Consider the following 14687-nt stretch of genomic DNA (forward strand, 5'->3'; position numbering starts at 1 on the left):
TGCTTGGTGTTACCCCGAGGTACAAAGCATCACAGTGAGTCTTGCCTAAAATTTCTTCTCCCTCAGTTATTTAATTTTCATCTTCTTAAGTCACTAGCTCTCTAGTCACCCAGAGTCCTCTACTAAAAATAGGCTAGATAAGACCTGATATGTCTAACATTAAAAAGACAACCAGAAAAAATATACAACTCCTAATCTTTATTTATACAAACCAACCAAAAAGAGCACAATTTTCTCTTCTTTGTAGGCTAACGCTTAATTTCAAACTATTTAGACAAACCTCAGTGAGGACTATTGAACTACAAAGAATACTTCACTAGCCCTGATATAATTTCAACCTTTTCCCTAGTACTTACACAGATTAACACCTTGATCTCAATGTAGCTCACCCCAAGGTTTCAACTTGACCATCTAGCACATTAAAAGAATACACTGCCTTGTACGCACTGGATTTTTAGAACTGTTTAAATCCTAGTCAAGACAAACTCTATGGTTTGGTCTAGATTAGGATTTGGAAGATGTTAGCTCCCATGTTATATGCTAGCCTCAACCACTGACACACTGGTCCCCAAACAGCCCCACACTTCTCATCACCCACACAGATCTCCTTGGTTTTCCTGACACCTTGCACCAAATGAAGAGAGATGGTCAGAAACTTGCGCATTGATGGAGGAAAACAAAGGCTGAGAAAGTTTGGAACAAAGACTTCCTTCCAGCCTATACAAGCGATATTTCAGGCAAAGAGAACCTTCCTATCAGCCTCCACTCAAGCTGCCAAATCTCACTTCAAGGAGCTATCCAGGGTGGCAACCACTTCATAACAGAACCCAGCACCAAGCTCTGCAAAGAATTACCATTGTACCTCACTGAAAAGATCAAACATATTTGGGAAGGCTTCTCTGGATCCACCCTGCCTATACTTGCTAATAAACAGCTCACTTGTATTCCCGAGTTCAGTACATTCCAAGATCCAAGACCTGTGAATTTGCCCCACACACTTCCTGGCTAGCAAAAAGGAGCTATGAGCAACTGGTGTCATTCATGACCAAAATAGCCAATGCTTTAGTTAGGAAAAGAAGTTCTCTTCCTCCTCCTCTCACTCACACTTACTAGCCTGACCAACGGAAGCAACCCAGATAACCCCTTCAAAATCCTAGGCCTAGTCTATACCTAAAACTAAGTTAACCTAGCTAAATTGTTCAGGGTTGTGAAAAATTTCACACCCGGTGCAACCTTGTTAGGTCAACTTAACCTACTATTGCCTCTCAAGTGCGTGGATTTACAGTGACAGAAAACCGCCTTCCGTCACTCTAGTAAGCGTCTATGCTACAGCTGTGCTGCTGTAGTGTAGACATACCCCTACTCTAGATCAGGCCTATGAAATTCTAGAACAAAGGCTTGCAGCCTGGGAGCTATGAACATGTGTCATGGAGTCATAACCACCTTGCTCTTCCCATGTTGCTAATGGGAACATGAGTTGAGAACCACTGCTCTAGTATCGCAAGTTCTGTCTTCACTAGATTTTTTGCCTCGACTCAAGGTAGTTAAAACATTTGTAAAAGCTACTGTGGACACTCCCCAAAAGAAATGTAGAGGTGTGGCTCTCCAATATGCTCTGAAACTCTGCATATGGAAAGTAAGGGTGCCTTGTCTACACTTGAAATGCAACAGCAGTACAGCCACGGCACTGCAACTGCACCATTGTAGTGCTTCAGTGTACAGACTACCTACGTCGATGGGAGAGGTTCCCCCATTGATGTGGGTAATCCAGCTCTATAAGAGGTGGTCCATCCAGCACTATCTTCACAGAAACTTGGGTCAGCTTCACTACATCGTTCATGGTGCGGATTTTTAACACCCCTCATCGATGTAGCTGGGACAATCTAATTTTCTAGTGTAGACCAGCCCAAAGATGTTGGTCGTTGAAGTATATAGCTATTTCCGTTTGTATTACCATAGTGTCTAGGAACCTCCAGTATCCTGTTGTGCCAAGTGCTGTACAAATAGAACTAAAAAGATAGTCCCTGACCCAAAGAATTTACAACCTACTATAGGACTAGAGACAACAGGTGATACAGACAGACAGATGGGGCAAAACACAAGGAAACAGAGATGCCCTTAATTTGAGCCCCATAAAATAAAGAGGCAACACCATTCTGGAAAGAATGCCCTAGTGCAGCAGTTTGGGTGCCTGACTGTGAATATAGGGGAAGGTATTACAGTCCCGCACAGCACACACAAATGCTTTTATTGCAAAAAACAAAAAACAACAACAGTTTAGTGCTCAGGCCTTTGGCATAAAGGGAATTCAAGGCAGAAATAGAATGAGGCATTCAACTAGAGCAAGCATCAGGGGGTAGCCATGTTAGTCTCGATCTACAAAAACAACAAGGAGTCTGGTGGCACCTTAAAGACTAACAGATTTATTTGGGCATAAGCTTTCATGGGTAAAAAACTCACTTCTTCAGATGCATAGAGTGAAAGTTACAGATGCAGGCATTATATACTGACACATGGAGAGCAGGGAGTTACTTCGCAAGTGGAGAACCAGTGTAGACTAGAGTAGTGGTTCTCAACCAGGGGTACGTGTACCCAATGGGGATACACTGAGGTCTTCTAGGGAGTACATCAACTCATCTATTAGCTTAGTTTTACAACAGGCTTCATAAAAAACACTAGCAAAGTCAGTACAAACTAGGGATGTAAGTAAAGTGTAAAAACAGTAACCTAACCGTGTAACCGATTAAAATTCTATCAGTTACATGGTTAAGTTTACCTACTCCTGTTCTTTTTGCGGATACAGACTAACACGGCTGCTACTCTGAAACCAAGAAACTAGGCATCCCAGAGGGACCCTGGGCAGGTGGGGCCAGCAGCCCCAAGCAACCAGAGTTTAACCATTAACAGAAACCAATAAGCTAACCTCCTACAGCCCTAGCACAAACTAAAATTTCATATAGACAATGACTTATTCAGATTGCTCTATATCCTATAGACTGAAATGCAAGTAAAATATTTATATTCCAATTGATTTATTTTATAATTCCATGGTAAAAATGAGAAAGTCAGCAATTTTTCAGTAATAGTGTGGCTGTGACAGCTTTATATTTTTTGTGTGATTTTATAAACAAGTAGTTTTTAAGTGAGGTAAAATTTGGGGGTACACAGGACAAATCAAACTTCAGAAAGGGGTACAGTAGTGTGCTGCAGCATCTCCTATACCAGGGGTCTCAAACACGCAGCCCGCAGGGTTATTTTCTGCGGCCCGCAAGCTCCTCGCGGCCCCCCTGCCCTCCCCCAGTGTTTACCTAGAGCGGCTCCAGCCCGATGGGTACCAGGGGGCAGGGCAGGCTTCCTGCCTCCCTTGTCCCTCAGGTTTTGGTTGCTTCCCAGCGCGGGGGCAGGGCAGGCAGGGAGCCTGCCCTGCCCCCTGTGCGAGTCAGGCTGGAGCCTGCCCTCCTGAACCCCTCCTGCACCCCAACCCCCTGCCCTGAAACCCCTCCTGCACCCCGACCCCCTGCCCTGAAACCCCTCCTGCACCCCGACCCCCTGCTGCACCCTGATCCCCTGCCCTGAACCCCCTGCTGCACCCTGCACCCCCTGCCCTGAACCCCCACTGCACCCCATACCCCTCCTGTACTCCAACCCCCTACCCTGAGCCCTCTGATCCCCTCCTGCACCCCTCACCCCAACTCCCTGCCCTGAGCCCCCACCACACCCCACCTGCACCCCCTGGGGGCAGAGCTGGGGTGGGAATTTCAGGGAAGGGGTTGGAATGGGGGCAGGGAAGGGGTGGGAAGAGGCGGGGCCTCATGGAAGGGGTGGAGTGGGGGCTGGGCCAGAGGGCAGCGAGGGGGAGGGGGTGTCAGTAAATGCAGCCCTTGGGCCAATGAACTAGCCCTCATGGTCGTTTGAGCCCCCGGTCCTATACACACCAAGGGAAAGTGCTTCCCCCCACCCAGCCCCTAACCCCGCCCCCCACTGCCCCCCGACCCGCTCCCCGCACAGGGGTGGGGGTCGGGAGCACAACACCCCGGCGATGAGAGGAGGGGGCCGCCTGCGCCGCGCAGGACCCTGCGGAAGGCGGGGCTCCTTCCTACCGCGCCCCCCGCCCGGAGCCCCCTCCTCAGAGCCCGCACCCCCGGCCCCCACCCCGCACTCACCTTGGGCGGCCGTGGCCCGCGCCCGCTCCATGGCGCCCGCAAGTTCTCCGCCGGAGCCCAGCAAAGCGGCCCTGCCTGTCCCGCCCTCCCCGCAGCCAACCGTTCCTGCGCGCTCATTGGCCGTCGCCGCGTTCGAAGCAGCCAATAGAAGAGAAGGGGAGCTTGAGGCGGCGCGCGGCGCAGGCGATTAGCTAGCGAGGCGCGGCGGGCGGGACCGCGGGATGTCAATCATGGGGTGCGCGCTCCGTTCCCGCATCTTTTCTGAGGCAGAGGGGTTAGAAGGCAACTCCCTGGCTGAGTGGGGCGGGGCTGGGTATGGGGCTGCAAGCCAAGCTCGGGACCAGGGCGCTCGGCGCTGTACACTACACCCAAGGCACGGCATCGCTGCTACGGTTGCCAACTTTCTAATAAAAAGAACAGGAGTACCTGTGGCACCGTAGAGACTAATAAATTGATTTGAGCATGCTCAGGGAGGACTCCGGTGGCCCCTTAAAGACTAACAGGTTGATTTAGTCTTTAAGGTGCCACTGGTAGGGTTACCATATGTCTGGATTTTTGATCCTCAAATCCCCGTCCAGAAGGGAATCCCCAAAAGCCGGACATGTCCGGGAAAATACGGAGGGAGGGGTTGTGGGGCTTGGGTCTGGGCTGGGGTCGGCGGTGCTCAGCCGGTGCCGGTGCCAGGCTGGAGCCGCTCGGCTGGAGCCGGGGCCCAAGCCGAGCTGGGCCGGAGCTGCTGGGACCGGGGCTGGGGGTGCCCGGGCCGCTGGGGCCAGCGGTGCTCAGCCAGGGCCGGTGCCGAGCTGGAGCCACTCGGCTGGAACTGGGGCCCGAGCCGAGCTGGGCCAGAACTGCCGGAGACAGGGCAGGCTGGAGCGGCTCGGCTGGAACCAGGGCCGGTGCCCCAGGACCCAAGCCGAGCTGGGCCGGGAGACGCCAGGGCCAGAGCCTCTTGGCTTGGGCCGGCCGGCCGCCGGAGGGAGCCGCTCTGCCAGGGGGGCCGTACTGGGCTGCGCCTCCACACGCCCTGCCACTGCCCCAGCCCCAGCTTACCTGTTGCCTCCCTGTTGCCTCCCTGTTTCAGGCTTCCTGCGAATATTTGATTCGCAGGAAGCAGGGGAGGGGGAGGAGCAGGGGGACGGAGCGTTCAGGGGAGGGGGCGGAGTTGGGGTGGGGACTTTGGGGAAGGGGCGGGGGCGGGGTGAAGAAGGGGTGGAGTTGGGGCGGGGAACAGGGTGGAGTTGGGGCGGGGCCAGGGCCCCGTGGAGTGTCCTCCTTTTTTTAAATTAAAATATGGTAACCCTAGCCACCGGACTCCTCCTTGTTTTTGTGGATACAAACGAACACGGCTACCCCCTGTTACTTGTCAACTTTCTAATACAGGGGTGGCCAGCCTGTGCCTGAGAAGGAGCCAGAATTTACCAATGTACACTGCCAAAGAGCCACAGTAATACGTCCCCAAGCAGTCCCCCATCAGCTCCCTCCCCACTCCCAGCGCCTCCCACCCACCGGTAGCCCCTCCTTCACCTTCCATCCCCACACCCCCGGATCAACTGTTTCCTAGCATGCAGGAGGCTGTGGGGGGGAGGGAGGGGGATGAGAGGAACGAAGGCACAGCAGGCTCAGGGAGGGGGTGGGAAGGAGTGGAGTGGGGGCAGAGCCTGTGGCAGAACCAGGGGTTGAGCAGTGAGCACCCCCCAGCACATTGGAAAGTTGGCGCCTGTAGCTCCAGCCCCGGAGTCAGTGCTTATACAAGGAGCCGCATATTAACTTCTGAAGAGCCGCATGTGGCTCCCGAGCCACAGGTTGGCCACCCCTGTTCTAATGGTACAAAACCAAACACTCCTGCCCTGCCCCTTCTCTGAGGCCCCGCCCCTGCTCACTCCATCCCCCCTCCCTCGCCCTCCCCCACCCTCACTCACTTTCACAGGGCTGAAGTGTTGGAGGGGGTGCAGACTCTGGGGGTGGGGCCGGGGATGAGGGGTTTCGGGTGTAGGAGGGGGCTCTGGGGTGGTGCAGCCCAAAATGTTGTTAGCCTTCTTGGCAACAAGGGCACACTGTTGACTTATATCCAGCTTCTTGGCCACTGTAACCCCTAGGTCCTTTTCTGCAGAACTGCTGCCGTGCATGGGATTCTTCAGTCCTAAGTGCAGGACTCTGCACTTGTCCTTGTTGAACATTTGATTCGTGGGAAGCAGGGGATTTCTTTTGGCCCAATCCTCTAATTTGTCTAGGTCCCTCTGTATCCTATCCCTACCCTCCAGTGTATCTACCACTCCTCCCAGTTTAGTGTCATCTGCAAACTTGCTGAGGATGCAATCCACGCCATCCTCCAGATAATTAATGAAGATATTGAACAAAATCGGCCCCAGGACCGATCCTTGCTTCGGGCACTCTGCTTGATACTGGCTGCCAGTGACATGGAGCCATTGATCACTACCCGTTGAGCCCGATGATCTAACCAGCTTTCTATCCACCTTATAGTCCATTCATCCAGCCCATACTTCTTTAACTTGTTGTCAAGAATACTGTGGGAGACCGTATCAAAAGCTTTGCTAAAGTCAAGGAATAACACGTCCACTGCTTTCCCCTCATCCACAGAGCCAGTTATCTCAACATAGAAGGCAATTAGGTTAATAAGGCATGACTTGCCCTTCCTGATCACTTTCCTCTCTTCTAAGTGCTTCAAAATTGATTCCTTTAGGACCTGCTCCATGATTTTTCCAGCGACTGAGGTGAGGCTGACTGGCCTTTAGTTCCCTGGATCCTCCTTCTTCCCTTTTTTAAAGATGGGCACCACATTAGCCTTTTTCCAGTCATCCAGGACCTCCCCTGATTGCCATGAGTTTTCAATGATAATGGCCAATGGCTCTGCAATCACATCCGCCAACCCCTTTAGCACCCTCAGATGCAGCGCATCCGGCCCCATGGACTTATGCTCGTTCAGCTTTTCAAAATAGTCCTGAACCACTTCTTTCTCCACAGAGGGCTGCTCACCTCCTCCCCATACTGTGCTGCCCAGTGCAGTAGTCTGGGAGCTGACCTTGTTCATGAAGACAGAGGCAAAAAAAGCATTAAGTACATTAGCTTTTTCCATATTCTCTGTCACTAGTTTGCCTCCCTCATTCAGTAAGGGACCCACACTTTCCCTGACCTTCTTTTTGTTGCTAACATACCTGAAGAAACCCTTCTTGTTACTCTGAACATCTCTTGCTAGCTGCAACTGCAAGTGTGATTTGGCCTTCCTGATTTCACTCCTGCATGCCTGAGCAATGTTTTTATACTTCTTCCTGGTCATTTGTCCAATCTTCCACTTCTTGTAAGCTTTTTTTGTGTGTTTAAGATCAGCAAGGTTTTCACTGTTAAGCCAAGCTGGTTGCCTGCCATATTTACTATTCTTTCTACACATTTGTCCATGCAACCTCAATAAAGATTCTTTAAAATACAGCCAGCTCTCCTGGACTCCTTTCCCCCTCATGTTATTCTCCCAGGGGATTCTGCACATCAGTTCCTTGAGGGAGTCAAAGTCTGCTTTTCTGAAATCCAGTGTCTGTATTCTGCTGCTCTCCTTTCTGCCTTGTGTCAGGATCCTGAACTCAACCATCTCATGGTCACTACCTCCCAGGTTCCCATCCACATTTGCTTCCCCTATTAATTCTTCCCTGTTTGTGAGCAGCAGATCAAGAAGAGTTCTGCCCCTAGTTGGTTCCTCCACCTTGCACCAGGAAATTGTCCCCTACACTTTCCAAAAACTTCCTTGATTCTCTGTTTCAGAGTAACAGCCGTGTTAGTCTGTATCCGCAAAAAGAAGAACAGGAGTACTTGTGGCACCTTAGAGACTAACAAATTTATTAGAGCATAAGCTTTCGTGGACTACAGCCCACTTCTTCGGATGCATATAGAATGGAACATATAATGAGGAGATATATATACACACATACAGAGAGCATAAACAGGTGGGAGTTGTCTTACTAACTCTGAGAGGCCAATTAATTAAGAGAAAAAAAAAAAAAAAAAAAAAAAAAAAAACTTTTTTGAAGTGATAATCAAGCTAGCCGAGTACAGACAGTGTGATAAGAAGTGTGAGAGTACTTACAAGGGGAGATAGTCAACGTTTGTAATGGCTCAGCCATTCCCAGTCCTTATTCAAACCGGAGTTGATTGTGTCTAGTTTGCATATCAATTCTAGCTCTGCAGTCTCTCTTTGGAGTCTCTGTGTTGCTCTCCCAGCAGATATCGGAGTGATTGAAGTGCCCCATGAGAACCAGGGCCTGTGATCTAGTAACTTTTGTTAGTTGCCTGAAGAAAGCCTTGTCCACCTCATCCCCCTGGTCTGGTGGTCTATAGCAGACTCCCATCACTTTGTTGCTCACACTTCTAATACTTAATCTAGAGACTCTTAGGTATTTCTGCAGTTTCATACTGGAGCTCTGAGCAGCCATACTGCTCTCATACATACAATGCAACTCCCCCACCTTTTCTGCCCTGCCTGTCCTTCCTGAACAGTTTATATCCATCCATGACAGTGCTCCAGTCATGTGAGTTATCCCACCAAGTCTCTGTTATTCCAATCACATCATAATTCCTTGACTGTGCCAGGACTTCCAGTTCTCCCTGCTTGTTTCCCAGGCTTCTTGCATTTGTGTATAGGCACTTAAGATAAGTCATTGATCGTCCTGCTTTCTTAGTATGATGCAGGAGTCCTCCCCTCTTGTGCTCTCCTGCTTGTACTTCCTCCCGGTATCCCACTTCCCCACTTACCTTAGGGCTTTGGTCTCCTTCCCCCAGTGAACCTAGTTTAAAACCCTCCTCACTAGGTTAGCCAGCCTGCTTGTGAAGATGCTTTTCCCTCTCTTTGTTAGGTGGAGTCCGTGTAGAAAAATCTCTGCATTAAGCATCTTCACATAACTTTCATATTACTTTGTATTATGCCTCTATTTTCATACAACTTTGTATCAGATCCTTATATAGAAAACTTTGTATTGAGACTTGGTATAATGTTAAAAAAATGTCTTTTTGCTATGAGTAGAATAAAATCTCTCCCCTCACCCTTTTTAATGTCTCCCTGTTGAATGAACGAGGTGTGAATGAGCAAGGTGTGGAAGGCGAGCACCTCCAGTTGGAGTGGGGATGGAAGCCAGACCCCAAAACAATAAAACTTGTCAAGTGGGCTCACTAAAGAAGAGCAGACATATTGAGGGCCTTGGGAGTTAGAAGCGAGCACCTTCTTTTGAAAACACCCTCTTTGAACTGCATTGGGACAGCACCCAGAAGGAAGCAGCACAAAGGACCAATGGACACAGATACAGATTTTGAATCTGGTACAGATTTGCATGAGAGGGAAGCTGCTATAAATGTGAGGTGTCTTGCAGAGGACCCCGGGTCTTGTCTTGTCAACACGGGAGCATCGATCCGGATCAGCAGAAGCCCGGCTCCACCCCTCCCCCATCTAACTCACCTGGCCAGTGAAGTTAAGGGGAGCAACTAATTGGTAACAACAAGAAGACAGAGTGTGTTTGTGTGTGTGTGAGTTCATGAGTGTAATATATATCATATATTGTTGATTGATACATGTATTACCAATAAATGTGGCGGTTTGCCTTATTCCCCCTGAAAAGATCCTGTGCAGTACTTTAAGTACAACACCTGTCTCTGCCTAGCACTCCTTCTTCTTGGAACATCATCCCATGGTCAAAGAATCCAAAGCCTCCTCTCCGACACCACCTGCATAGCCATTCGTTGATCTCCACGATTCGATGGTCTCTACCTGGGCCTTTTCTTTACACAGGGAGGATGGACGAGACCACCACTTGCACGCTAAACTCCTTTATCCTTCTTCCCAGAGCCACATATCTACCTCTTCCCCAAGCTTAGTGTCATCTGCAAACTTGCTGAGGGTGCAATCCATCCCATCATCCAGATCATTAATAAAGATGTTGAACAAAACCAGCCCCAGGACTGATGCCTGGGGCACTCCGTTTGATACTGGTTGTCAACTAGACATCAAGCCGTAGATCACTACCCGTTGAGCCCAATAAACTAGCCAGCTTTCTATCTACCTTAAAGTCCATTCATCCAGTGCATACTTCTTTAACTTGCTGGCAAGAATACTGTGGGAGACTGTATCAAAAGCTTTGCTAAAGTCAAGATATATCATGCCCACTGCCAGGGCTGTCCCTAGGCATTGTGGTGCCCTACGCAAAGGGGCCTGGCCTCAGGTCTCTGTCGGGGGGAGGGGCTGTGCCGAAGGTCTGTGGGGGGCAAGAGCAGGCTTGGGGCTTGGGGGGCAAGGGGGAAACATCCCCCAGTACGAGCCAGCGGAGCAAAGGGGGTTGGGGCCGGGTCGCTCCACTTCCTGCCGCCCGGTGATTGCAGGGCGTGCCCAACCCCTGCTGCAGTCTCCCGGGATGTAGCTCAGGGGAAGGGGTGGAGTGGGGGTGGGGTGAGGGCGGAGCAGGGGTGGAAAGAGGTGGGGCAGGGGTGGGGGCTATGGGGAAGGGGTGGAGTGGTCGCGGAGGTAGCTTTCCTGGCTGGCCAGGGGATCGGGCTGGCCACTGGAGCAGCACGCAGCTGCGTAGTTTGTGTATGGGTAAGGAGGGCCCTGTCCACTGCTTTCCCCATATCCACACAGCCAGTTATCTCATCATAGAAGGCAATCAGGTTGGTCAGGCATGACTTGCCCTGGGTGAATCTATGTTGACTGTTCCTGATCACCTTCCTCTCCTCCAAGTGCTTCAAAATGGTTTCCTTGAGGACCTGCTCCATGATTTTGCGGGGGACTAACATGAGGCTGACCGGTCTGTAGTTCCCCGGGATCTCTTTCTTCCCTTTTTTAAATATGTGCACTATATTTGCCTTTTTCCAATCATCCCCCGATCACCACGAATTTTCAATGATAATGGCCAATGGCTTTGCAATCACATCAGCCAACTCCCTTAGCACTCTCGGGTGCATTAGATTTGGACCCACGGACTTGTGCATATCCAGCTTTTCTAAATAGTCCTTAACCTGTTCTTTCACCACTGAGGGCTGCTCACCTCTTCCTCATACTGTGTTGCCCAGGACAGCAGTGTGGGAGCTGACCTTGTTTGTGAATGCCGAGGCTAAGAAAGCATTGAGTATTTCAGCTTTTTCCACATCATCTGTCACTAGGTTGCCTCCCCCATTCATGAGGGGTTTGGGGTGCGGGGTTTGGGCTGCGGGTGCGGGCTCTGGGGTGGGGTAGGGGGTTGGGGTGCAAGGGGATGAGGGCTGCGGGTGCGAGCTCTGGGGTGGGGCTCGGGGTGAGGGGGTTGGGGTGCAGGAGGGGGCTCCGGGCTAGGACAGGGTGTTGGGGGGTAAGGGCTCAGGCTGGGGTGCAGGCTCTGGGGTGGGGCTGGGGATGAGGGGTTTGGGGTGCAGGAAGGGGCTCCGGGTTGGGGCTGAGGGGTTCAAAGTGTGGGAGGGAGGGAGGGCTCTGGCTGGGAGTGTGGACTCTGGGGTGGGGCCAGGGATGAGGGGTTTGGGGTACAGGAGGGGGCTCTGGGGTGGGGCAGGGGGTTGAGGCATGGGAGGAGGGTTCCAGCTGGGGGTGTGGGCTCTGTGTGGGGCCAGAAATGTTGTGTTCAGGGTGTGTAAGAGGGCTCCAGGGTGGGGCTGGGGATGAGGGGGGTTGGGGTGCAGGAGGGGACTCAGGGCTGGGGCAGGGTGTTGCGGGGTGTGGGCTTCGGGAGGGAGTTTGGGTGTGGGAGGGGACTCCAGGTTGGGGCAGGGGGTTGGGGTGCAGGACGGGGTGCGGGGTCCCGGCGGTGCTTACGACAGCTCCCAGGAAGCATCTGCCTGGTCCCTGCTGCTCCTAGGGAGCGGTGCTTGCAGGCGAGGGCAGCACTCGCCTCCCTGGTCACCCATGCACCTAGTGGCCGCAAGGAACTGGCAGCCACCTCCAGGAACTAGGGCAATTAGGGAGCCTGCCTTAGGCCTGGGCCCCCGCTGCACCACAGACCGGACTTTTAACGGCCTGTTTGGCAGTGCCGATTGGAGTCACCAGGTTCCCTTTCAGACTGGGCGTTCCGGTCGAAAACTGGACACCTGGCAACCCTACTCATTACACAGAGGCGAAGGAGACTGGCCTGGCACACAGCTCTCTTCAACAGCTAGATCCCAGCGCTCATGGGGGTTGGCGGCTCGTCCTGGAGCTTGGGGAGACTGCTGACTTGACTGGGCATTGGGGCCAGCCCGACTCTGGCGGCACTGGGGCCAAGCTGGTGCTCTGGGGGGCTGGCGGCTTGGCCGTGCACTGAGGCCAGCCTGGCACTCGGTGAGGCTGCTGGTTTGGCCTGGCCTGGCTCGGCTTGGCCCAGTGCTTGTGGGGCTGGCGGTTCGGCCGGGCGCTAGGGCCAGCCAAACTTTGGTGGCGCTGGGGCCGGCGTCTCAATCTGGTGCTGGTGGGGAATGCAGTGGGTCAGGGTGGGCCGGGGCTTCTTGGGTCTTTTTTCTTTTATGGGGGGAGGGGTTGTTTGGGGCTCCAGCGTGCGGGGGACGGGGCCATGAGTGGAAAGGGCGGGGCCAGTGGGTCTCCCCAAAGTGGGGGTTCACCCGCCGCCCATGGCTGTCAGCCACCAAATCACACTGAAGAGAAAAAACAGATTCACACACACACAGCCTGGGAGCTTGCTGGGGCAATGCCAGTCCCTCTCTTAGTACAATGATCCTGATTAGGACGTCCAGGCACCACTGCATACAGATAACAGCAGTGCTGCCGACTCTGGGCTTCTGTACACTTAAAACGCAACAGTGGCACAGCCGCAGTGCTGTAGTGCTTCCATGTAGACATGGCCTATCTAGATCCCTTCCAGTCGGTGTAGTTAATCCCACTTTGTCCCCCGAGAGGCAGTAGCTTGGGCGACAGAAGAATGCTGTCTACATCTGGGGTTAAATTGGCTTAACTATGCCACTCGCATGTGGATTTTTCACAGCCCTGAGTGATATAGCTGGGTCGACCTGACTTTTTCGTGTAGACCAGGCCTCTCGCAATTTTATCACAACTCTCATGATTTGGGGACTTTTCTTTAAGCCTCTGTAACCTTTGGGTGGGCTAAAGCAGCAGTTCTCAACCAGGGGTCTGAGGCCTCCTGTGGGTCCACAAGCAGGTTTCAGGGGGTCTGCCAAACAGGGCTGACATTAGACTCATTGGGGCGCAGGGCAGAAAGTCCGCGTTGCCCTGACCTCAGCATCCGGGGCTGAAGCCAAAGCAGTTTAGCTTTGCGGGGCCCCCCGTGGTGTGGGGGCCCCATGCAGTTGTCCTGCTTGCGTCCCCCTAATGCCAGCCCTGGCTTTTATATGCAGAAAAACAATTGTTGTGGCACAGGTGGGCTGGGGAGCTTTTATAGCATGTTGAGGGGTGGGGAGGGGAGGCCTCAGAAAGGAAAAAGGTTGAGAACCCCTGAGCTAGAGTTTAGTTCATTGCCCTTCTCCAGGGCCTAAAGAAAAACCACCTCTCATAGAAAAGCACCTGGAAACCCAGAATTCAGTCACTAAGGATTTTCAGCAAGAATTGCGTATGCTCAACCTCCCCACATTCAAGTCGAAAATGAACAAAAGGAATTAACAATTTTTAAATACCAACTTTATAAAAAAATAAAGAAACAATAATAAATAATAATATAATTACTTATAATTATAGTTATAGTTATAATTACCGTAACTTAATTTCTACAAGATAACATGGCTACTTTATAACCCACATACTGTTGGGATTGACAATTTTGTAATAAATATATCACTACCTTAGAGTACTCAACCTGCAAGAAACTGTAAAAGAGTCCAACTTCCTATTCATGCTATTTACTTTCTCTTTGCATTTCAGTTCAGATAATAAGAAAAGACTAGTCAGTTACACATTAGTAACAAATCAGTTTCAAGCCAATTGCTTCTTCAGGTTTTCAATTCCCTAGACACCAGTTCTGGTTGCAAATACTGCAGGAGCTGGTTTATTTGCTTATAAGTACCCTCCCAAAAAACCTGTTTCCACTGGAATTTTAAAAGACAATTTTTTTTTCTGTTGATATTTTGTAAAAAAATATTTAAAACCCCACAAAACCTAACAATATTAGAGGCAGGAGTTGATCTAACAGCATCACTATAAATGATCAGGGAATAAAACTAATATGTATAGTGCCTAAAGTAATGAGACATCCCATTGTGGCTGGTGCCTCTAGATGCTACCGTAATAATAATAATAATAATAATAATAATAATAAATAAAACTGAATTAATATGGAATTAATGCTAATGTTTAAAATCAAATTTACACAAGTTAAGAAGGAAGGTACTGTACATCTGGGGTCAGGCTTGAGTTATGAGAGATTACAAGTATTGGTTACAAGGTTCACAAGATACATATAGTACAATTCAATTCATTAATTTAAATTAATAATTTAATTAATAAATTAACTTTAAAAACAGAATTAATAAAACTGAATTAATATGGAATTGCTGAGATCCCATAAATAGTTATGCTCCTACTGTATGTAGTACCTACAAGCA

The 14687-nt window shown here is 50.8% G+C and overlaps 1 protein-coding gene across 1 annotated transcript in view; it reads right to left on the bottom strand.

The window, feature by feature from the left end:
• CKAP2L (cytoskeleton associated protein 2 like) overlaps positions 1 to 4238 on the bottom strand; it is a 31827-nt gene extending 27589 nt beyond the window's left edge. The window contains exon 1 of the mRNA XM_054018096.1: positions 4164 to 4238. Within this exon, the coding sequence (XP_053874071.1) occupies positions 4164 to 4194 (31 nt within the window). The 5' untranslated portion in view covers positions 4195 to 4238. The remainder of the gene's footprint in view (positions 1 to 4163) is intronic.
• Positions 4239 to 14687: the final 10449 nt, after the last annotated feature.

Source organism: Malaclemys terrapin, chromosome 2 (genome assembly GCF_027887155.1).
Source record: "Malaclemys terrapin pileata isolate rMalTer1 chromosome 2, rMalTer1.hap1, whole genome shotgun sequence".
Taxonomy (NCBI): domain Eukaryota; kingdom Metazoa; phylum Chordata; order Testudines; family Emydidae; genus Malaclemys; species Malaclemys terrapin.